The sequence below is a fragment of the Durio zibethinus genome, chromosome 19, assembly GCF_047325235.1.
Source record: "Durio zibethinus cultivar Kanyao isolate XHJ-2024 chromosome 19, ASM4732523v1, whole genome shotgun sequence".
Classification (NCBI taxonomy): domain Eukaryota; kingdom Viridiplantae; phylum Streptophyta; class Magnoliopsida; order Malvales; family Malvaceae; genus Durio; species Durio zibethinus.
Genome location: NC_143180.1, coordinates 16,411,915 through 16,436,718, shown reverse-complemented (window position 1 = coordinate 16,436,718; position 24,804 = coordinate 16,411,915). Strand labels below are relative to the sequence as shown.

At 28.7% G+C, this 24,804-nt stretch overlaps 1 protein-coding gene across 3 annotated transcripts; it reads right to left on the bottom strand.

Moving 5' to 3' along the window:
• Nucleotides 1–332: 332 nt before the first annotated feature.
• LOC111309589 (putative disease resistance RPP13-like protein 1) lies at nt 333–24,650 on the bottom strand. 3 transcript variants are annotated; one of them, XM_089748587.1, is made up of 5 exons: nt 24,448–24,650; nt 24,044–24,098; nt 20,051–20,095; nt 19,916–19,958; nt 333–4,855 (listed from the first exon to the last, which is right to left on the bottom strand). In XM_089748587.1, exon 5 carries the CDS (start codon nt 4,836–4,838, stop codon nt 462–464), a length of 4,377 nt encoding a protein of 1,458 aa, XP_089604713.1. In that variant the 5' UTR covers nt 4,839–4,855; nt 19,916–19,958; nt 20,051–20,095; nt 24,044–24,098; nt 24,448–24,650; the 3' UTR covers nt 333–461. The 3 variants fall into 3 exon arrangements, with proteins under 3 accessions (XP_089604713.1, XP_022764340.2, XP_089604714.1); XM_022908605.2 differs by lacking the exon at nt 20,051–20,095; XM_089748588.1 differs by lacking the exon at nt 24,448–24,650 and having other exon boundaries at nt 24,044–24,432.
• Between the last annotated feature and the right edge of the window lie 154 nt (nt 24,651–24,804).

The window sequence follows — 24,804 nt, the reverse complement described above, 5'->3', positions numbered from 1 at the left end:
ATCTACTTTATTTTATGCATCAAAAATCTTTTCTTACAAATTCTGATTAGTTGCCTGTTACATTTTTGGTATTTGTATCATGTTTTAATTTTCAATTTGCAAAATAGGTAAAAATAAAATGACAAAAGTTTGAGCCATAATCTTTTGTAACAATATTTAATTGACTATGTTTCTGGTTTGAACTTAAATTTTATTATATTTATTGCATTTTACAATTAAACGTTCATTTTTTCTATAAGTAGTTAACCTCCCGTGACGGAGCGGAGTAGAGTAACTAGTTAATAATAAAATGGTAATGATAAAATAAGATGACATATATCTAATGCTAATGATAATGATGAAGTCAGAGAGAAAAGTGATTAAATAAATAACATAATAAGAGAATAAGTTAATTATTAAACTATAAAAGAAGAAAGAAATAGCTAGGATTATTAATGAAATGAATATAGGGCCTAGTTGATCTAACCTATCCATAGGCAAGGAATGTGGGCTATGACACGCCTGGAATCTCTATTCTCCAAGCACCAATGTTGCAAACGAGGACAGTCGTCAATCCTGAGTGATCCGAGGGAGGGAGGCAGGCCTTCCTCTGGCAAAGTTTGAAGCTGATGGCAACGAGAAATATCTAAAACTTGGAGAGATGATAGGTTTCGTAGGAGCCCTCCAGGCAAGGATTTTAGATCAGCTACATTTCTAATGTAAAGCTCAATCAGAGAAGCTGGAAACACATTTTCAGGAGGACATATCCGATGGATCCATAACTGACGAAGAGAGTTCATTTTGTCCAAGCACCATTCGGACATTGCCTGCTTCAAGTTCTCGCAATCAATGAACAGAAACAATAGATTCGGAGGCAAACCTCCTTCTGGCATGGACAAGATGCTTGGACAACTCTTCACTTTTAGCCCTTCAAGTGACTTGAGATTGTGCATGGCAGGCAGGGACTTGAGATTCTTACATCTGTTTATTCTTAGAACTTTGAGATTTGGAGTGAACAGCTGGGCTTCCGAAAAGGATTCTAAACTATCGCATCCGATTATTACCAACGTACTCAAATGAGTTAGGTTGTTGAAGCAAAGAAGAGGTAAGGTTTTCAGATTGGTACAGTGGGAAATTTCAATGGTTTCAAGTGCCTGACTATGTTGCAACATTCTGTCTGGAACAGTCTCTAATCTCCTGCAATTAAATATGATAAGACTCTTAAGAGTTTTGGGTAATTGGCCATTTGGAAAGAACATGAAAGATGAAAGCCCTTGCATTCTCAAATCCTCCAAATGCAACATGTTGCCATTGTCATGCATCATTCCCTCTGGTAGAGATTGAAGGCACTCACAATCTTCGATAAGCAATGTCTTGAGGGAGGTAGGAAATTTGCCCCGTGGAAAGGATTTGAGAGAAGGGCAATTTCTAATAATTACCTCTTGGAGACGATGCAGGGTTTCATCTCCACCGTCTGACACTAGTCCTTCCGGTAGAGAGTGAAGGAGCTCGCAATCAGCAATAACCAACTTCCTGAGTGTAGGTGGTAATTTGCCTCTTGGAAAAGATCTGAGAGAAGGACAATTTCTTATCGTCAACTTTTCAGGACGCATGTTGTTGCTAGTGTTTCCACCATCAATCTTCATTATCCCATGCAATGAATTTAGCGTTTTGCACCCTTTTATACTTAATATTCTTAGACATGAGTTGTTAAACGATTCATTTGGCAGCCTTTTAAGGTTGTTACAATCATGTAACTCCAAAATTTCAAGATTGTGTGATAGGACAACTTGATCTTCCCCTCCCAAGGGCTCAAATAGGGGGCACTTCTTGATCGAAATACGTTTGAGGCACACCAGATTCTCTTGACCGCTTCCGTCCTCCCATAAGGATTTAAATTCAGTACATTCTTCTATCTCCACATCTTCAAGTGCTACCATGTCTTCTTTGAACCCATTCGGTAAACTAGCAAGATAAGAAATGTTGCTAATTTTCAATGTCCTAAGACGTGTGAGATGAACCATGCCTCGAAAAATCATCTCATTGCATGCTTCCAAATTCAGTTTTCTAAGAGATGGAAGACTCACCAATGAATATGTTAACTGCTGGCATCTGCAAATCTCAAGTTTTACAAGAGAAGGAAGATAGGCTGGCAATTTCCCTACCAACTTCGGACAGTTATAAATATGAAGCTCATGAAGCCGTGGGAATTGCCTTGTCCTTTGGAGTCTAATGCCAATCGAAGAAGACCATTCCTCCCAAGCTAACATATCTTCAAATCTTAGCATCTTCAATGACGGAAAAGTGCCAATTGAAGAAGAACCATATCCATAAAACTCAAGACCCACTGTTTTTACTGCAACCATGCCTTTCATGATCAATATTTTCAATGAGAGCAGCTGTCCAAGCGATGGTAGGGAAGTGATTCTTTGACAATGATAAAACTCCAAGTGTGTTAGATTAGAAAACAATGGATCACCCATCCATGAAGGGAATGCTTTAGCCCCGTAGCCTTTAGTTGTAAATTTTTTCAAGTTGTGATGAGGTTTTAACCAGCTTAGAACTTGCATCTCATTGGTTTCATTACGTGAGTTATGAAAATCACAAGTCCATTCTAGCTTTAATTCATCAAGACCCTCCTTCTCATTTAAATTGGCATGTCTTACATCTTGTGTATCCAACACATTATGCAGCTGGAGAACAGATAACTGACCTCGAAGATGTGATAGGCCATTTAATTCTCTTATTCTCAATCCATCAGATTTCCCCACAACAAATTTTGGCAAGGTCAAAAGGCTTCTCAGCACACCGATCCCTGGCGGCATCTCTTTTAAAGCCATTGTGTGTGAGATATCAAGATGACGAAGATCGATTAGATTCCCAATAGTTGCAGGTAACTCAGTGAGCTTATTGCACCTGCGTAATATCAGTGTTTGCAAGTAGAAAAGAGAAGTCACAGATTCTGGTAGACATTGTATCAAGGAGCCTGACAAATTGAGATATCGCAAATGCTTCAATTCCTCTATTGATTGTGGTAGCTTCTTGATGTTATAATCACAGAGGGATAATGCCCTCAAGTATCTCAATTTTGGCAGAAAATCATGTAGCACACAATTAGATAAAAAGCTCTGAAAGGAATGCGAAAATGGAGAAAATGATAGGAACGTTCTCAAGCTCTTCATCTTGTAAGCCATTCCAAATCTTTGAGAGGTGTCGTAATTGTGCTTCGTAAAAGACAAGTAGCGCACCTTTTCAAAACTTGCAAGCCACTTGTGGCACTTGAGTTTATCTGTAAAGTTATAGCATGTTTCTCCTGCAACGAATTGAGCTAGATCATTCATCAGGTCATGCATCACAAATCGTGATTCCTTGCCACCTGCCTGCTGAAAGAATGCTCTTGATAACAAATCAAGGAAATACTCATTGCCCAAGTCTTCCATTTGTTTCATTGCTTTTGGCTGCTGTACGAGCCCCTCCGCCATCCACAACAAAACTAGCTCATCCTTGTCGAATTCATAGCCTTTAGGAAATATAGCGCAATAAGCAAAGCATTGTTTCAAATGAGATGGAAGATGGTGATAGCTCAATCTCAGAACTGGAAGAATATCATTCCCCTCTTCTGGTAAATCCCATAGCTTGCTTTTTAATACATCTTCCCATTCATTACAACTTCGCTTTCCACGCAGAAGTCCTCCCATGGTTTTTGCAGCCAATGGCAATCCTTTGCATCTTCTGACAATTTCCTCTCCAATTTTTTTGACATCCGAGTGTGCATTGAAAATTCTTTCTCCTAATGCATGTTGAGCAAATAATGATAGGCACTCATCATATGGAAGAGCTTGTAGATGATAAGGTGGAACATTTCCCATCATTGATGAGACATTGCAATGGCGAGTAGTAACGATTATTTTGCTTCCATGTGCTCCTACTGTGAATGGTCTTCTTAGGAGATCCCATTGATGGTAATTCTCGCTCCAAACATCGTCTAGAATAAATAAAAACTTCTTTCCCAACAATTCCTCTTTCAGCCTTATTTGAAGTAAATCCAGGTCACTAGTTTCATGAGAATTGGACGTAACTTTCTCCAGAATTATTCTTGTCACAGCGAGAAGATCAAACTGTTGAGAGACACACACCCAGGCTTTGATGGCAAATTGATCTGTGACTCTTTCATCATTATAAACAAGTTGAGCCAAAGTAGTCTTACCTATTCCTCCCATTCCAACTATGGGAATCACACATACACCATCAGGACCATTTTCATCACCCCTGAGCAAGCATTGAACAATTTCCTCCTTTTCATTTTCCCTACCAACAACGTTAGGTTCAACCAAAGAAGTAGTTGGCCTTTTTTCTACTAATTTGTTGGACATGTCTCCAGCAATCTTAGTCAAATTCAAGCCTAGAGCATTAATCTCTGCTGAAATACATCGTAATCTGTCGGTGATGTCCTGTATCTTGCTACTTACCCCAAGATCTGGTATAAAACTACTTGGTCTTGTACCACTACAAGATGTTCGGTTGATGTTTGATGCCTTGTTTGTTGAAGCTTCAGGATTAGCAATGGAGTTGCCACAGGATACTTGAAAAGGAAATTCATCCAAGATATCGTCCATATCAAAAGCCAAGTCTCTAACCTCGGCAAGCCAGATTTTCACAAAGGGGTCAGTTATTTGCTTGGTTTCGGCTTCTTCTAGTACCGCACGGATTTTCAACATCAAACTCCTCCAGTTCTTGAGCTCCACATCAACTTGCTCCCGTTTTGCAAAATTGAACAATTGACTAGAATCCAACTTCGTGAACAACCACTGAAAAGTTGTTGATAGAAGAGCACCTCCAACGACAGATAAGGCTTCCATTTGATTTAGTAAGTACTCTGCAAGAACAATCTAAGAATATTCAGAGGTGACGCAAGACAAAAGATTTCTCTTAAGAAAATCTAGAAATTTACTCGCAATAATTAGTGACCAAGAATCAAACTCTTAGCATGTCAAATATTCAAAAAAAAAAAAAGAAAACAAATAGTGTTGAGTTTTTTTTTAAATGAATGAATGTGTAATTTTGTAGTCATATTAGTTAATAGTAAAATCGTTCAGATGAAAATAATATGTTTGATGATTAGTGATTCATGTTGAATTTTAAAAGATCAATAGATGAAATATTGAATACATGAAGTGTTTAATACAAGATTAAAATTACATATTAAATATATAGTGATATTGTAATAGAAGTTCCATAGAAATAAAGCAAAGAAAGTTGCTAATTCTAAGATGAGAGAAAGCATACATATTTGGGTTATATGGACTTTGAATTTGTTGTGCTCAACTAACTCCAAAGTTCAATAGTCATTGGGTTTGAGATGATTACGAATAATAAATTTTTTCCGACATTGTTGTTCTTCAAAAGTCATATGATGTGGAAGATATCGCTTAACAAATAGGCTGGAGTTGTTACATGCGATGTGATGCCAGTAGGTATGATATAATATGATATGATTAGTCTGCATTTCCATAGCTCATCTCTCGTTGAAGGTATGAAAATTGAGATTTAAAATCAGATCAAACAATTCATATATTTCGTTGAGTTTTATCTAAAAATTATATATTATAATTTATGTCGATAAAAAAATATGAAATGTATTTTTTAAATTTCATTAATCTTAAATAATTTTTTTTTTTTTTTTAAATTTAACTCATGTCACTTTTTTATTTTTTTCATATCATATTTTAAATTATCAAATTTGAATTAAAACATGGAAGGTTTTTTCCCTAAACTACGATTGATGAAGTTCTAACTGGAAACCTTCAATAGCTAATTCAAGTAATACTAAACTAATAGCTTATTGGTTGTGGAGGGGCATTTCACTATGTAATGATAGAACCATGTTGGATTATATTTATGGACTGAAATTAAGAATATCTGATTAATAGTATTAGCATTATTTTGCTTCAGTTGCGCGGGGGTTTTTTTTTTCTTTTTTTTTTTTTTTAGTTTCTGAAATGGTAAAAAAAAAATACAATCCAATTCTTATTATCATAAAGTATAAATTTGCCCTCGAGTCGCTATAGTAGAAAATTCTATTTGAATATTTTTTAATTTTTAAATAACATATTATTACATATCTTACTACATATCCTAATATTAGTATATGATAACATCATTTACCGTGTTATATATTAATAATCAACATTAATTAAAATTTGTTTCAATCACATTATGATGGGGTAGTGTGTTAGTTTAATGAATCTGTCACTTATTTGATAAGATTGTTAAGAGATTATCTATGTTAAACTCTTCGCAACCTATCTATGGATATTTATCACGTTATTATTAATATAGCCAATTAAATAACTTCAAGAATTTACTTTTATATATAATTATTGGATGAAATTTAAGGTAAAAAATGAAATTAGAATTTATTGTTAGAATTTTTTAGTAAAAGGTTTGTTATTAATTTATGATTTTATAATTTAATAAATTGGTTGACAAGTTTAGTCTTAATATGAGACAAGCATGAAAGTGTAAATAATTTAAAGCGATCACTTGTATATGGATTTTGTATATCTTATTGGGTTAACGTAGTTTAATGGTTGTGATGTTTTTTATCTGATAAGCCTTTGATGAGAGGCTTTTAAGGTTTCAATAAAATATATAACTAAGGTTCTCTCTTCACTTCTGATTAACTGTATCTATCCATTAGAAACTACCAACAATAGAAGAATGAAAATGAAGACCCAATTTATCTAGAAACTACAATTGCTTTCGCTTGTTATATATAATTGTTCAAACAGGTATGCAAAATTGATTGATTGGTGTTCTAATAATCACATATTTATTTTAAAATTTTACTTATATTTGGTGTCAAAATCTAACTATGTGAAATTAAGACCCAAAATTCTGACTATTGAATTTTAGTTTTGCATGAACGTTTGTTTTGGGCGAAATTTTTTGTCTGTTGAATTCTCATGTTTCGGAGATCTTTTTTGGAATTTAGATTAGGCCTTTTGCTCCTATTGAAACAAGGATTAAAATTAAAACCATTCCAACAATTTCTAATAACTCATTTTTTAGAGGAAGAAATTTAGGTTTAAATTTTAAGGTCAAGATTTTATTAAAACTTTGATATTTTATATGTTTTAATCAAAATTGGTTCTTCAATATTGTTACTCATGTGTTTTAAAATTGAAATATATATTATAATTACATGTAATTTGGGTTTTAGTTGATCAATTATAAAGAAACTATAAATGCATTTTTATGGGTTTCTAACCCGAAAATATATAGCTTAACTAATCTTGATTCATGTTGTTTTGATGCAATTTGAAATATGGACTTTGTGAATTAATATGTCAATTAAAATTAGATTATTTAATTTAATCAAAAATAAAAATAAAAACCGTGTAAAATGGAAGAGAGCCTGAAATATGTTAAATATGAATTTAACAATCAAGTTTCTTTTGGTCAATTGATCTTATTTTTTGTTGTTTTGATGTGATTTTTCACATGGGTTTGATAAAACAATGGCTTAATTGAGGTTTAGAAATTTCAATTTTATCAAAATTGCAAAAGAAAGCATCAAAATTCGCTTAAAAATGACATATACGAAAATTGGGTTGAATTTGACCCATTCAAGCTAGCTCAACCAAGCTAGAGTAAGAAGATGAACAGTGTCGAGTGTAAATAGTACTAGACTTAATGAATAGTACTGAGTTGGCACAATATTGAGTTAATGAATACTGCCAAAATCATAATATTGATAGAATTGAACTCATTCGACGTCTTTTTTTTATATCGTTTGTTCAATTAGTTTCGAAATTTTCTATTGCATTTATTTATTAGTTTTATGAAATTTTAAAATGCATCAAATATTTATTATATAATATTTATACATGATTAAATAATTATTATATTTTATGCACATAAATTTTATTATTGTATTTATAATAAAATATTTTAATGTGCTAGAAGTCTATCGGAGGTATGTATTCTTCTTATATGATATTTAAAATTTATATACTCTCAACCTAAATTTTATGTGTATAATTGAAAAATTTTAGTAAAATTTATTTTTCTAATTTTTGGCTATCCTATTTTAAATACAACATGCATTCTTTTGAAAAGTATGTTGGATTTAAACTCTACAAGGATTTGGTACCACTAATAACTTACTAGTTCTTTTATTTGATAATTAGATAATATTGAATGATTACTTATCTGAATAATTAGAGTTTAAAATTGTTATCTAGTTAGATTTTTCTCATGACTACATTTAGGTTATGTATCATCATTAAATTGTAAAGTTTTTATTTTTGGTATTTGATACATAAGAAAAAATACTGAATGAAATATTAAATTACATATGAATTTCAAGACACTTGAGTTTTGAATGCAATAAATTACTTATTAATCTAGTAAAACATATTCTATTTAAGTATCTCATAAGAAGATACCATATCTATAATGGTCTATTGAGATATATTTTAATTATTGGTATCTCACACAGAAATGGTCAACTCTTTAATTATCCAAGAAGATACATCATAATCAAGTATCTCGTGAAGAGTAGTCAAAATGCATACACTTAGGTATGCAAACTAAAATTATGGACAACCTAAATTTTTCAATATAAGAAATACAGTTAGTTAATGGGTGCTTGCCTGTCAAAGTAACTCACTCATTAAAACTTATAAGATTTTCTCGTACTCAAGAACATAAATATTTTCAAATTACCTTATACAATCGCCTGCCTAATGAGAGTTATTATGTTTGGTAATTTGGAGTGAACATAAAGCATTAAGGTTAAGGGTATGCTAGTCTAAAAGGTCTATCTATCCAAAGTGGATAGGCTTTAAAAAAACTAGGATATTCTAATATTGGCTTCATGTGAAAAGTACCTATTAACATGTCAAATTCTCTGTCCAAAGGGAAGTTTGTGATGATGTTCTTGTATTTTTCAATTTAATTACAAATAACAAATCATGGATTTGTGCTATTTGTAAGGATTATTGCTTATATGTTGAACGTTGCATTCTTTTGTCTTGAATATTATAGTTGATTTTCAATGATAACTAAATATTCAAAAGCTTAAAAAGCTCTAATGAAAAGAATAAAGATGATTTAGAGCTTAATTTAGTAATAGGTGTTTTCTTGGATATAATTGTTAATTTTGAATATATTAATTGATTATTATCCAATTGTTAAAATGTTGTATTTTATGATGATAAAATCTTTTTATTTAAGACAATTTTGTGAATACTTTAAATACTGCCTAATTATATGAATCCATGAAAATAATTGTTACATGCATGATCAATAAGTTTGTTAATTATATTCCTTTGTTCCAATATGTAATTGTTTGATAAACTAATTTTATGAATAATCATACTTATACAAAGTGTGACATGTGGAGCTAAGTTAGGTTATTTTGAAAACATGTTTTATGTGACTTAAATATGTTTTTGCATGCTTACAATGTTATTACTTTAATATATCACTTAATTATTATATCAAATTTTAGACATTAAGTTTAAAGCTTGATAAAGTGCATAATGTGATATATTTTTCATAAACTTATGTTTTTTCATGGACATATGTACTGGCTACATTGATTTATGAAAAGTATTTAAATTTTTATACTAGTTTGTTAAAACAATGAAAGAGTTTTCCAGTTAAAATGGTGCAATTATGTCGTAATATTAAATAATTGCATGGGAAATTTGCTTCACATAAATTGTTAGATTAGTTTTTAATATCTTTTATTTTTATAAAATACTTACTGAATCAAGTGTACTCTGATAAAATATTAATTGTTTAGTAATTATAGTATCTAATATTATGAGAAAGTAGTAAGTAAAATTTTATTACTTAGTAAGTATTTAGAACATGTCATTGTTATTGTGAAACTCGATAAATATTACAATCAAGATTCTAGATAATAAAAATGAGTTGTGGAAGTAAAATGGATAAGAGTAAAAGTTTAAGTGTATAGAAGTAAGCCAAAGAATTAGTTTTGCAAATTGAAGGTTTTGACTAAAATTTATTATTGTTAAGGCTTACTAGATTACATGCCTTGATGTTTATGTCACAGCTCATATTTGGTAGTATTGAAAATATTATATTTCTCACTTGAATATGAGATTGATTTATACCATAATTATTGCTAGTATATGATTGTTTACAAAAAATGTATTATTGACGTTCATCACATTCTATTATATCGAGATTGATAGTATGAAAAGTATAAAGTATCTATATTAGTAGATGTTTTGTGGCCAATTAGTTATCAATTTCTTATAGTCATGCTTGATAGATTGCGATGCCATAATAGAAGTATTATTAATTGTTGAGATATTTTACTTGGCTATATGGCATGCAAAGTGTTTCTTTTAATTGATAGCATGATTAGAGTTAGTTAAATTTTTTAAAGGTGCTTACAATGATAATAGGCATTGTTAATTTTAACTTTTAATGATCCATAAAAGTACATGTAGATTATTGTCTCGCTTGGAGTGACATATAAATAAACATAAGAAAATCAGTAGAATCATAATGATTATAAAATTTCTTTTATTGTTATAGGATTGTCTCTAAGTTATTACATATGATTACCTCACCAAAGTGGTTGTTATATTTTATTTTATTGATAATTGTAAACCACTTTTGTGAAATGAAAAAGATACATAGACTTAAGAAATTTATTTGCCTAAGGGGATATATTTTCAAAATTTTTTTTTTTGTTTTAAGATGTGATTATACAAAGTTATAATGTTTTCTTTTAAAAGATGTCCAAAGAATAAATTTTTTATATGGCACCATGATTGCTTTGATAAGACTAGTAAAATATTACCTAGATTAAAGTTTTATCTGTTTGGATCATTAATTGATTTTTGCACTAAATTTCAATATGTTAGCATTATTGTCACCATAAGTTTATGTCTACCGTGAGTGATGAGTTCTTGGATGTTTTGTATAATATAGTAAATGTATAAATTGTTAGTGATTTTAACTTATCACATATGTGGATATACATTTCTTATATAGTGTCTTATGATAACAAAAAGGAATAGTTTCCACACTAGAAAGTTTTAAACTTGCTATGGTATCTTGATTTGTTTTAAGTAAAATTGAGAGTTATCAAAATTTCATTTCACTTTTACAAATATTTACTTTGGTTGTGTAACTCTCAATTAAAATATTGATTTAATTATCTTAATTAATATTACTAAACCTAGTAGTTATTGATTTTTTTAAGGGAAATATTGTTGTCATTTGTTAACAATTTGTCTTAAAGGAAATTAAATATTTTCTTTTAAAAAACTCATGTGAGAATAAGAATATTGTTTTACACTTATCACACATCTTAGAGTTTTAAAGAAGAAATTTTGCACAAATAAATAAAGTATTTGTTTTTTTTTTATTAGTTAAATTCTTTTCTTAATAATTTTTCTTGGATTTAATTAGCTTACTTTCGAGAGAGAATAAAAATTTTATAATTACTTTTCATTTCATTTCCTTTGTTTTGAACTATATATGAATTAATTTTAATAGATATTGCAAAGAATGTAATATAAATAAATTTTACTTTGTTGTATTTTAAATCAAAAATATCTTTTAAATGAAGTGAAAATCAATGGGAAGTTTCTTTTGCATATGTTTTTTAAAGTAGTAAGAACTGATAAGTGTCTTAAAGTTATTGTTTTAAGGATATCATATGTTTTAAGGTTAATGAGATTTCATAGACTATTAGTATGGACATATTTTAGACATAAAAGTTTGATAATTCAAGAACTTCAAATTTGTTAAAAATGTTCTCATATAAAAACATTAAAAATTTTAAATTGTATAAACATATGGATATGAAAATTTTATTCATAATATGTTTGCAATTTTTGAAAGTGGTTTATTAAAGTAACGTCATGGAAGTCCAAAAACAATACTAGTTATTATATATAGCATGATGACAGGCAATACATAATTAGAACAAGTTTATGATTCACTGGATCAGTGGGAATCATTATGATTGGATTACATGATGACATATTTTCTTTAGCTTATAAGATATGGCTTGAGATGAATAAGTCCATATGACACCATAAAGTTAAATGGACATTAATTGTTTTGTACTTACATCATAATTATTTTTTATGTACATATTTAATTGCATGTGCACATCTCATAATGACATGTTATATTATAAAATCTTAAGATTTGGTATCTATCTTGTATGACTATGTTGTCACTTTGATATGTTTTATAAATGATACCATCAAGTAACTTCGAGGATAAAGAAAAATTATACTGGCAAATCTAGATACCATCAAAATTTCTCAACAAGTTCAGAGAAATTTGCAAAGGGACTAATAATGAAAAAGAACACATTGAGATAACATTTAGGTGTTATTCTTTTGCTACATAGCCACATTGAGATCCATTATCGATAAAATCCTTGGTAGTTGTAACCATTGATTAGTCTTATGTCAATAATGTTTACCATGTTTCAGCATTAGATTGTTTTATTAGATAGGATTATTAAGATGTTATCTCAAGGATTAAATTATTTTTTCAAAACTATGGCCACGTTAAAGTCAAGTTAATAAGTTTGGAGTCTTATTTTCTAAATTATGTTTTCTTACAATCAAATAACCCAATTAATATTGCCTAAGTAAGAGAATATTAGAATTTTTCAGTAAGTAGACTACTATTAATTGGTATTTTAAAATTTAATAAAAATGGCTAATAAGTTTACTCATAATATGAGACAAGCATGAGAGCCTAAATAATCTAAAGTGATAACTTATGTGAAAGTTATGCACATCTTATTAGATTAATATGGTTTGGCAATTGTATAGGTCTTTGACCTAATAAGTCTTTAATATGACTAAAATCCCTTCTTCACTTCTAATTAATAGTATCTACACATTAAGAGTCACTAGTAATAGAAGAACGAAGATGAAGACTTAATCTATCCAAAAATTTACTATTGCTTCTGCTTATTATCTATAACTACTCAAACAAGTATGCAAATTGATTGATTGGTATTCTAATATTCACATATAAATCTTAAAGTTTACATTTACATGCCCCTGTCATATGATAAGTGCATGTACATCTCCTTATCAAAGACTTGATTTCTAATTTCTAGTCTAGAATATTATACTTTAACCAAAATTAAAGTTAATTGTGAATATGATTTTAATGAATTATATTATTTTTTTATAAAATAAGTAACTATTTCAAATGTATTATTTGATCAAGTATATTAATTTTATGTTGCACATTTTTCGCCTTTCATTTCTTTACTTATAAGCATATTACATTTATAACATATAAATAAACATATAATCATATTGTATTACCATATGCAAATAAAATAATTAATTTTCTTTAGAAGAAAATAAAAAAATTAAAATCAATTTACTATTTACATTATAATTAATTAGCATTAATCAAATATTTTTATTTTTGTTATTGCGCAATTAATAGTTAATCAATACATTTTTATTTAAAAATTCATAAATTATCAATTATATAGTAATTAAGAATTTTATATATTATTATTTTTATGCCACACTTTTATTTTACATTTTATCATAAATTATTTAATACATTATTAGTAGAGTTTTTTAACTCCATGAATGGGTTTAACAAAGTGACACATGCTCTATTTCTTTTTCAAATTAATTTTTTTATCATACACAAAGAGGTATAAATCACCTTGTTAATCTCACTTGTGAAGTTAAAAACGCCATTGTCATTATATTTGAGAGTTTTTCTTATATTTTATTTAATAAAATCATATTTGTTGTTTTATTATTTTACTTCATTTTTTTCTCTTATTTAATGGATTAAAGTAAGGTTAGGCCTAATCATGTATTTAAGAGTCTCTTATGAGCTTGGTTTGTAAGAGGAGAGTCTAGTCTTGCTTGGTACAAAAGTCTATTTCCTTAAGGTTTCTAAGGATGTTAGTGGCTTTTACAATTCTCATTGGCAATTTCTAGGTTCATTAGTCTAGGTTAGTTTAGTGATGGCAAAAGATACAGAGAGTTTGTGGAGGAAATGAAGCTAATTGATGAAGAAAAGGAAGGCATGGAAATGGAAAAATTACTAGAAAATGCAAAATCATTAAAGGAACAAAATTGGATGGTAAGAAAACTTCTCACGTCTCGACCTTTCAATAAAAACGCCATGATGGGTACTTTAGGGGTGATATGAAAACTAGCAAAAAGATAGAGATTTCAGTTTTGATACAAACTTCTTCATGTTTAAGTTTGGATCAAAGGCTAGCTGATAAAAAGGGAATCCTAAATGGTTTGCCATGGTGCATATTATGTTTTTGATAGAGCAACATTCTATATTAGAATTTATGGTATGCCATTAAAAATGATGAACAATAGAGTGGCTAAAAGAATTGGATCGAAAGTAGGAGTGTTTAAGGCAATGGACAACAAGTTGCTATATTTAGATGATGAAAGTTACATGAGGGATAGAGTTGAAATAGACATCACAAAGCCTTTGAGGAGATTTGTATCACTGGCTAGTATGAAGAAAAGAGAAGTATTTTAAAGAAGGTTAGAATATAAGAGGCTACCAAACTTTTTCTATGCATGTAGGAGAATAGATCACACTGATTTGAAACATGATGAAGTCATAGAAGTTGATAAGGAGAAAATAGTGAAACAATATGGTGATTGGTTGAAAGCCTTCTCAGTCAAGAAGGGCAAAACATTTTTCTTTAGAATTAAAAAAAAAATGAACAAGGGAATAAGTGAGGATCTGTTGAACGTGATGAACCATAAAAGACATGAAAAACCTCTTGGACATCAAAATCCACAATGAAAAGAAAAAGGGTGAGGCAGAGATGATCCAAAAGGGATGAGGTGAAAGCCAAAATGGGCACATTAGGAAAGATAGGATGTTTAGGCGAAAATCAAACTGAGATAATTATGGATCAGAAAAAGGGCAAGAATTAGGAAAAAAAAAAAGAAATCATGGGGATAGAGTTATTAGGGGATTAAATGGTGGCAAATTCCATGGTATAGTTGGAGCATAATTAAAGGAGAAACCTTAAAAGGGAAAGATAAGGTAACATTGCATATGATAGGGGTTGATAGAACATGCAAAGTGCTAATACTAATGACATGGCTGAACTGCATGAAATATAGTGGTTAAAGTGCACAGTTCACCAAAATTTGAAGTAGTATTGAAAGAAAAGGAATAGAAGGCTCAAATAGCAAAATGAATGGCAAAAACATGTGGAAGAAAAAAGCTAGGTCACATCCAATAGGCAAAAGAGAAAAGGTTACAAAATGTGTCGTTGGGAAAAGGAAAAACATAGATAAGAATATGATTTTATAGGGGTCGATGTCCAAATCAAGAAAAGTAAAACAAGATAAAGATGAGGAAGCAAGTCTATAATTTTTATCAGTGAAGACTAAGAACCAATACTGTTAAGGAAAATGAGGTACCTAACACAAAATTGTAATAGGCTTCAGAACCCACATGCAACTCGAGCCCTTCGATACTTATTGAATAGGCAAAAACCTCGTGTAGTTTTCTTAAGCAACATAAAACTACATGAAAAAAAATGAAACGAGTAAAAAGGAATATGGTATGCATTGATGTATTGGTGTAAGTGTTGAAAGAAGTAGCGGTGGTTTAGCAGCTTTATGGAAAAAAATTGAGTTTAACTTAAGCAACTTATCTAAAGCTCATATAGATATGGATATGGATGATGGAACGAGGCAAGGCAAATAAAGATTGACAAGGTTTTATGGTGAACCAAACATGAAGAAAAGGAATAAGTCCTAGGCATTGAGGAGTAATTTAGCAAGGCAATCAAATGACCCATGGCTATTATAGGAGACCTAAATGAAATCTTATAGAGTTATGAAAAATTGAGAGAAACAATGAGATTGGAAAGACAGATGGTGGATTTCAAGAAAGCCTTAGAAGATAGCAAACTTAAGGACATGGGGTTTTATGGAAGGTGGTTTACATGGGAGAGGGGAACATAGTAGGCTAATAACATGAGGACTTGACTGAGAGCTTGGCAACAAACAGTGGAGTGATAGATTCCCATGCTATAAAGTCTAACATCTAAAGGCTTAAATCTCGGATCATTGCCAATCAGGGTGACTATCGAAAAAAAGATCCCTTCACAGAAGGATCGAATAGCAAATAGAAGGGCTAGTTTCAAAACAATATGGGTCAAAGAAAAAGATAGTAAGCAAATAGTGAATGACACATACAACGAGAGTTGTCAAAGGCCATTTCTGGACAGGTTGAAATGTATTGGTTGCTGGTAGGGAACTGGTATAAGGAAACTTTTGGAAGCCTATAGATGGATATAGGATGACTTAGAAAAAAGCTACATCACATCCATAACTGACACCAATAGATGAAGTCCTACAGAGAGAACAATCACTTAAAAATAAATTGAATAAATGGTTAGAGAAAGAAGAGGTTTTTGGGTCGCAAAGGGGCTAAAGCAAACTAGTTAAAGGAGGGGGACAAGAACATATCTTTTTTTTATAATCAGGCCTTAGCTAGGAAAAAGAAAAATACAATGCAAGGGTGAAAGGATTGAGAGGGTGTTTGGTGTGAAAAGGGGAATAAAATCTAGTAAATTACCACTAAATACTTTAAAAAGCTTTTCATCTCCAAGACAACCATTACATGTGAAGACATTATAGAGGCTGTAGACCCTTGTGTTACGATAAGTTGAACACACTCCTACTAGCATACTTCAAGGTAAAAGAAATTCAAACTACAATATAACATATGCAACCCAACAAATCACCTAGACCAGGCAGTATGCCTACATTATTTTATCAACATTTTTGGCATATAATGGATGATAATGTTATAACTTTTTGTTTAGCATGCTTGAAAGGGGAAAAAGATATGGATGATATAAATCATACTAATATTTTTCTTTTTCTCAAGATGAAAGATCCTAGGAATATAGCCTAATTTCAACCCATTAGCCTTTGTAATATTATTTACAAAATCATCTCTAAGGTTGTTGTGAATAGGCTACAAATAATTCATCCTAAATGTATCAGCGAATCACAAAGTCCATTTCTTCTAGATAACCTTATAACTGATAATGTTTTAGTACCCTATAAGTTGTTACACAATCTAAAATTGAAAAAAAAAAGGGAAAGAAGGTTCATTTGCTTTGAAACTAGATATGAGTAAAGCTTATAACAAAGTGGAGTGGGATTTTTTAATTAGTATCATGGGTAGGTTAGGTTTCCATCCTAATTAGATTATGCTAGTGGTTGGTTATTAAAGGTGATCTCATATTCACTTGTTGTTAAAGGTGAAACTACTAATGCTTTTAGACCAGGAAAAAGACTTTAATAAAGAGATCCTCTATCGCTTTATTTATTTTTGTTTTACATAGAGGGTCTATCATCATTATTAAGGAAGAAGCAGAACCAAACTCTCATGAGTGGTGTCAAAATAAGTTGCCAAGGCCCAAGAGTTACTCATCTTTTCTTTGCGAATGATAACTTACTATTTGCTAAGGCCAACAAAAGTGAAAGTGAAAGGGTGAAGCACATGCTACAAAAGGTTTAGGAAAAGTTTAGGGTAAAAGATTAATTTTGATAAATCAACATTCTTTTTCAATAATAACATGAGAGAGGAACAAAATAATGAAATAAAATATTTGTTCGGGATTTAAGATACCATGAACATGGATAAATATATGGGACTTCCTTCGATGATAAGGAAAGATAAAAAAAAAAATGAGGCCTTTCGAGAGCTAAAAGAAAGAATCAGTGCATAAACAAGTGGATGAGGACAACAAACTTTGTCATAGGGGGAAAAGAGGTCTTCATTAACTCTATACTCCAAGCTATTTCATCTTATGCCATGAGTTATTTTAAACTGCCAAAATCATTACATGATAAAATTAATAGGCTGATTAGCAAATATTGCTGGCATTACGATAAGGAAAAGAAAGGCATCCACTAGCTTTAGTTGGAAGAAGATGTGTAAATCCAAGTTTTAATGGAGGAATGGGCTTTCAGGATCCAAGTGATTTTAACAAAGCCATGTTAGCAAAACAAGGCTAGTGGATAGCGACCAACACAAGAACATTGATCCACCATATTTTAAAGGTAAGATATTTTACAAATGTGTCTTTCATGGATTTAGAGCTAGGGTACCAACCTTCTATGACATAGAGAAGCATTTGGGCAACAAAAGCTTTGCTCAAACTAGGACTAAGGTGAAGAGTTGGTGATAGAAAAATGGTTAAGATTTGGAAAGACAAATAACTACCATCTAATGAAGGATTTTTAATCAAATCACCAAAAAGATTATGAGAGTAGAATAGCTTGGTCTTAACTTTGATAGATGATGATACACACTATTAGCAATGGAACCTAATCCAAGAAATGTTTCAACTAAAGGAGCCGTAGTAATATACACTGCCTTTAAGCAAACTAGGTTCGAAGGATGTAATGGTTTGGCATTATGATAATAAAAAGGTATATACAGTCAAAAGTGGCTACAGGCTACTATAAAGAATGGCATAAGATTGGCAAGATGAAGGGGAAGAAATGAGAACCACATTTCATGCAAGAAGCTCTGGCAGAACATTTGGACAGCATTAGTTCCATCAAAGGTCAAAATCTTGTTATGGAAAGTTAGCAAGAAAATAAATCCAGTAAATCAAAACTTGGATAGGAAATGGATAATCGAAAGAGCTACATGCATAAGATGTGAGCGGCAAAGGAAACTATTTTTCATGCACTGTTCGAATATATCCATATGCAAAGGAAGTGTGGAAACATCTAAAGTTTAACAGGGAAGAAGATGCAGAGGAATATAGAGACACTTTGGAATGGTTACTCCATGTGATAAGGAAGAGTGAATCTTTAAATTTTCACTTGTTTATGATAGCAATATGGGCTACATGGACAGGCAAAAATAGAAAGGTTTATGGGAAAGTATGAAAAAAGGCCAGACTAATAGCAACCTATGTGAAGAACTATCTGAATGAATATACACAAACGTAAGAGTAGCAATCAGCTAAAAGGGAGTCACTTTAACAAAAATGGCAACCACTAGAATAAAGGTAGTTTAAAGTAAACTTTGATGGTGCGATGGATAGAAATATGAGACTTGGAGGAATTGGAATAATGGTGAAGGATGCTGCGGGTCAGGTGAGAGGGGTCTATACAAAAATTGTGCCATGAAAAACTGATGCTTTATGTGTAGAGGCAAAGTTAGTGGCTCAAGGCTTAGCTTTTGCAAAGGAAAATGGGTTCACTAGCATGATTCTAAAAGGGGATGCTCTTTCCATGATCAAAAAAATGAGTCAACCAAACCATTATTTGTCTTCCATAACCATAATAATAGAAGAAGTAAAAACCTTGGTAGCAACTTTTTCCTCGAACAGATTTAATCATGTAAGGAAAAGTGGGAATGAAGTAGCTCATAGAATAGCAAAATATGTGTTGGACACTTAGATTTCTAAGCAATGGATTGAAGAGTGACTAGAGATTATTAAACACCTTGTACTTAAAAATGCTAATTTTCTTATTGATGAATGAGAAACTTACTTATTTCCAAATAAGTTAAAGCCTAAACGATCGTAATTTGACAAACTTCAACCAATTAGACCATTTAAAAATCTTAATTTTATCTATGCTTGAATTAAAGCCCACACTTCATTAAGAATATTATTAAATTATTAAATTACAAATAAAATTCCTTCGAAAAATATAATATATTAACATATGCTGATAATGGGGTTTCTACATGTTTGGTACTCAAAGTTAATGATTGAACCATACTTATGAGAATTGACCAAAAAAATACTCGTTAGAAAATAAGAACAAATATTATTCATGCAATTTCACTTGTTACTCGAGTAATAATAGAAAATAGTTTGAATAATAAAAAAAATCAAATATATTACCTGATGAAATCCAGAGAAATAATCACCAAAATGAAATCAAAATCTGTAAAAACAAAAGAAAAAATCAAATGAAAAAATAATTGATAAAAAAACCCAAAGATAATAGAAAATCAAAAAATATAAGAAAAAACCTACCAAGATATCATAAAAAGGCTACCAGGGTCTCTTTTTCAATAGAATCTTTAAACACACATAAAAAAAAAAAAAATCAAATCTAAAGCCAAATTGACAAAAAAATTAAAAATTAAAAGAATTAAAACATGAAAGTTGCAAACAAAAAAAAAACCATCAAGAGTCATTTTTCCTTTATATTTTTTGTTTTTTAGGTCTTTTTTCTAAATTCATTTGTTTATCTACAATTTGGCTTGCTGTTAGCCCTTTTTCTCTTTCTCTTTTTCCTTTCATCTTTCATCCAACTAGATCTTCTCCCCTTTCACTTTCTCCATTTTAATTTGTCTTTCTTTCTTTCTTTCTTTCAATTCCACTCTTTCCACTCTTTTTCTTTTATTTCTCTCACCAATTTCTAGAATTTTCTTACGTTTCTCTCATCCTAGCCTCTTTTTTTTTTTTAAGATTTTACTTTTTTCTAGCAATTATTAAAGCAAATCATTCAATGCCAAATGTCAAAAAATTATGCCTCAATATGAAATGACATGTGCCAGTTTCAATTTGAAATGGTCTAGACTCCTTTAAAATATTGTTTTAAATTAGAATTAAATCCCATTGTTAGGATGGACTGTTTTTTATTAAATTTGTTCATTGTTTTGAACATTTTATAATTATTTTAATATAAATATATTAAAAAATAATACAAATTGAAATATTATAAAATATTTAAATTAAAAAAAAATAGTACTGCATATATTATGATTACATTTTCTTCTTATTTTTTCATGTTATGTTAAGCATTGTATTTTTATTAATCATTTACTAAAGTATATAATTTTTAGTTTATTATAAATTATAAACTTTTTTATAAAATATTCAACACAAAATAAAGAAAAAAAGAGAAAAGTACCACAAAATAAATGAAAATGTAGTTGCAAAACAAGAAATACTATATTTTTTAATTTTAATATTCTTGTCAAAATATATGAAATATTATACATAACATAGAACAAAAAGATTAACAGAGAAATCATTTTCTCTTTTTCATTGCTCAATGTCTAAACGTCTATCTATATATATATATATATAAAATATATCTCTACTACACTTTCGCAATGAAGCGTGAAGTTAGAGATCCTTGTATTCTTTCAAAATTAGGAATTTAATCAATATACTGTAATTAATATAAATTTAATCTTTATATTATTGTGATTGATAATTTTTATCAAATCATTAACTTCATTAATTTTTTATCATTAAAATATTGATGTGATTGTTGACTTGATAATGTGATTATCGACTTTATTGATGTGATGTTGACTTTGTTGTTATGATGACTTGAATGAATAAAATCAATTATTAAACTATACAAAAGGTCTATGTACTTGTATGATATTTGAAATTTAGTCTCTTTAGTCTTAAGTTATAAATATCTCGTCTTTTTACAAATTGAATATAATAATGTTTGTCCCATTACTAATAATTTTTTTTTGCTTTTTTAAATCAAATTTTATTTTTTAATTAATATTTAGAAATTTTTAGAAATTTTAATATTTTTAAAATAATAAATTTAATTTTTTAATAGTTCATTTTAATTTTTTTTTAAAATTAGATTTTATATTTTAAGAAAGTTTAATATTTTGAATATTTTAGAAATTTCTTAGATTTTTTAAAATATTAAATTTACTTTTTTTCAATATTTAAATTTTTTAAAAATAAAGTTCATTTTTTGATTTTTTGAAATTTTAACATTTGAAAATAAAAAATTAAGATATTCAAGAAAAATTAAGAGTAATTTGAGTTGAGGAAACTATGAAAAAAGATCATTTAAGATGATTTAGACATGTAAAACATAAACTTATATGTGCACTAATTAAGAAAAATGAGCTTCTGGATTTAGAAAAGATCAAAACTTTCAGATGTAGACTATGAAAAATGTGAATGCAAATAATAAAAAATGATATGAGAATTAAGAAAGTAAATGAAAAGGTTATATATATATAGAAATGGGTGATGAAAGAATATTCAAAACTATGATATAATATGATTCTTTTTTTGTTGGCCTTTCATACAGCCAACCATGGAGTTATAGGATATAAATCTTAGTTTGTTGTTTATAAAGTTTTTTATATTTTCTAATCTTTTATGTTTTTAAAAATTTTATATATTCTAAATATTTAAATGAATCAATAAATAGATTATAAAAAAGATAGGAGAATTTAAAATTTATTATGTTTTGACATATTTAAGGTGTAAGAGCATAAAAATCTAGTGTAAAATAGAATAATAATGAAACATAAATGACTTCTGTTTTCGATTTATTTTTAACTAAATAACATAAAAAAAAAACATGTAAAAAACTTTTAGAACTTATAAACTCTTTTTAAAAAAACAAAAGAATGTCAAAAATATAAACAAATTATAAAATAGTATAATTAAAAAATATAGAAAATTTTATAAAATCTTTTAAAAAATTAAAATTCTTAAAATTAAATATTTTTTAAATAAAATGCTAAAATTTAAAAAAAATATAAAACTTTCAAAAAACTAAAATTTAAAAAATTAAAAGATTGAAAATTTCAAATTTCAAATTTAGTATTTTTCAAACATCTAGAAAATTTTGAAAAAAAATTCAAAATATTTAATTTTAAAAAATCAAATTTTATAAAATTCAAAAATATGCTTTTAAAAAAATTAAAAGTATTAAATTTAATATTTTAAAAACTGAAAATTCAAAATATTTATTTTTTTAAAAAAATTAAAATCTAATTTTTTAAAAAATTGTAAAAAGATATTATTTTTATTAATTGGACCAACGTTATTAAATTCAACTTGTACATGGATAATATTTTTATAAAATTATACTAAATGGACTAAAGTTCAAACTAATCATTTGCGTAATTTAGCAATTGATTTCATCTTTCTAAGTTGCTTTCTCACAAAGTCAACAACAACATCATCAAGTTAATTGTCACATTAGTACTTTTATCAAAAAATTATTGAAATTAGTGATTGAACTAAAATTATTAAATCAAATAGTATAGTGATTAAATTTATATAAATTATAATCTATTGACTAAATTCCAAAATTTGGTAGAATACATGAACTTCTAACATAATTTAACCTAACTCTTTTTTTTTTTTATTAAATAAGCTATATTATAGCTTTAGAATATAGAAAGACCTCAAACTCTTCAAACTATAAGATAAGAAGAGAAAAAGGTTATCTTCTAAAATGTGAATTATCTTCATATAATATATATTCATAACCTTCATGTGAGATAAAGGATTTCACTTATACTTGATAATTTAAAATATAATACAGTGATATAATACAAACACAATAAAAAAAGGATATGAAAGAGATATGGCTTAAAATTTTGATAATAATTATATAGTTTTTTAACAAAATAAAAAAATATATAATTAATATTTTTGTATTAACACGAATTGTGACATACAATTTTTATGTAAAACATGATACAAATGTATAAATTTTAATATTTTACATGGTATAGATACATAAATCGCGAAATGAAATTCTCACTCATAATATTCTAAACTACCAATCATAATTTTACACGATCCTCTTCGTCCAATATTGTTTTGTTTGTATTTTTTTATGTCACAAACTTTTGTTTTCAATTTTCAATACCAAAAGCTCTTTTTTTATTTTTTGAAATAAAAAAAATCATGGGATATTAATTTCATAATAATAAAAAAAATTTAATATAAAATACATTAGAATTTATTTTTTAATTTTCATGAAAATTAACTATTGGGAATAAAAATTTTGGAGGGGTATAACATTATGTATATGAGAGGAATGTATTAATAATAACAACACAAGTGTAAGTATAAGAAAAACAAAAATACATTAAAATGAGAGAAAAGTTAAAACAAAAAAAAATTACAGATACACTTATAACTAATTCTCATTCAAAACATTCAAGAGTAAACTTTGGGCAAAAAAAAAAAACAAAAAACAAAAGGCAAATTTTGAATAAAGAGCGATCATACCTTAATATATGCTTCCGATCAGTTGTTATGTCGATTTTTTTCGTTTAATTTCTTACTATAAAAAAAATAATAACAATATATTAGCTGAAAAGTATCCTAATGAGAATTTATTTTTAAATATAAACTGTTTCTTTTACAACTTTGTTAAATTTGGACCATGCCCTGAATTGAACTAGATCAAAACTACTATAGGATTTACTGCAAGATAAAATATGAGTTTGGAATTTGAGCAAACAAAATGAATAATAAAGGTCGAGACAGCTAGAAATTAAATTTTAATCATTAAAAGCAAAACTCTAATATTTTACTAATTGATTAGAAGAACGTCTGTAATTATTTCAGTCAAAACCTGCACTAAATATACTATAAAACAATAAATTAAATCAAGAAACAAGAAAGTGTACCTTAGAATGGAGATGTAAATGTAGAATTTGATGAGCAAAATACAAAATATGAGAGAGAGAGAGAGAGTAGTTTGGCAAGAAGAAAGAGCAAGCAAGATATATATTAGCAGGATGGAAAAGCTCAATTTTTTTTTTCTCACTTTTGCCTCTTGTCGACTTATATTTTTTACCGTTCCACTAAACCGAGTGAGAAGTCAATCATGCATTAATTTTTTTTTTCCTTCTTGTCTTTGTATTGTGTAAGTACATTCTCTTTTAGGTGTACTCATTCTCATTTAAAAAAAGAAATATAGCAAGGTATCATATCGGCATAATATTTATAAGTAAAATTAAAAACGTTATAATTGTTTTGAATAA

Excerpts from the sequence above, each read along its gene's own strand:
- LOC111309589 (XM_089748587.1), bottom strand. The coding sequence starts at position 4,838 with ATGGAAGCCTTATCTGTCGTTGGAGGTGCTCTTCTATCAACAACTTTT.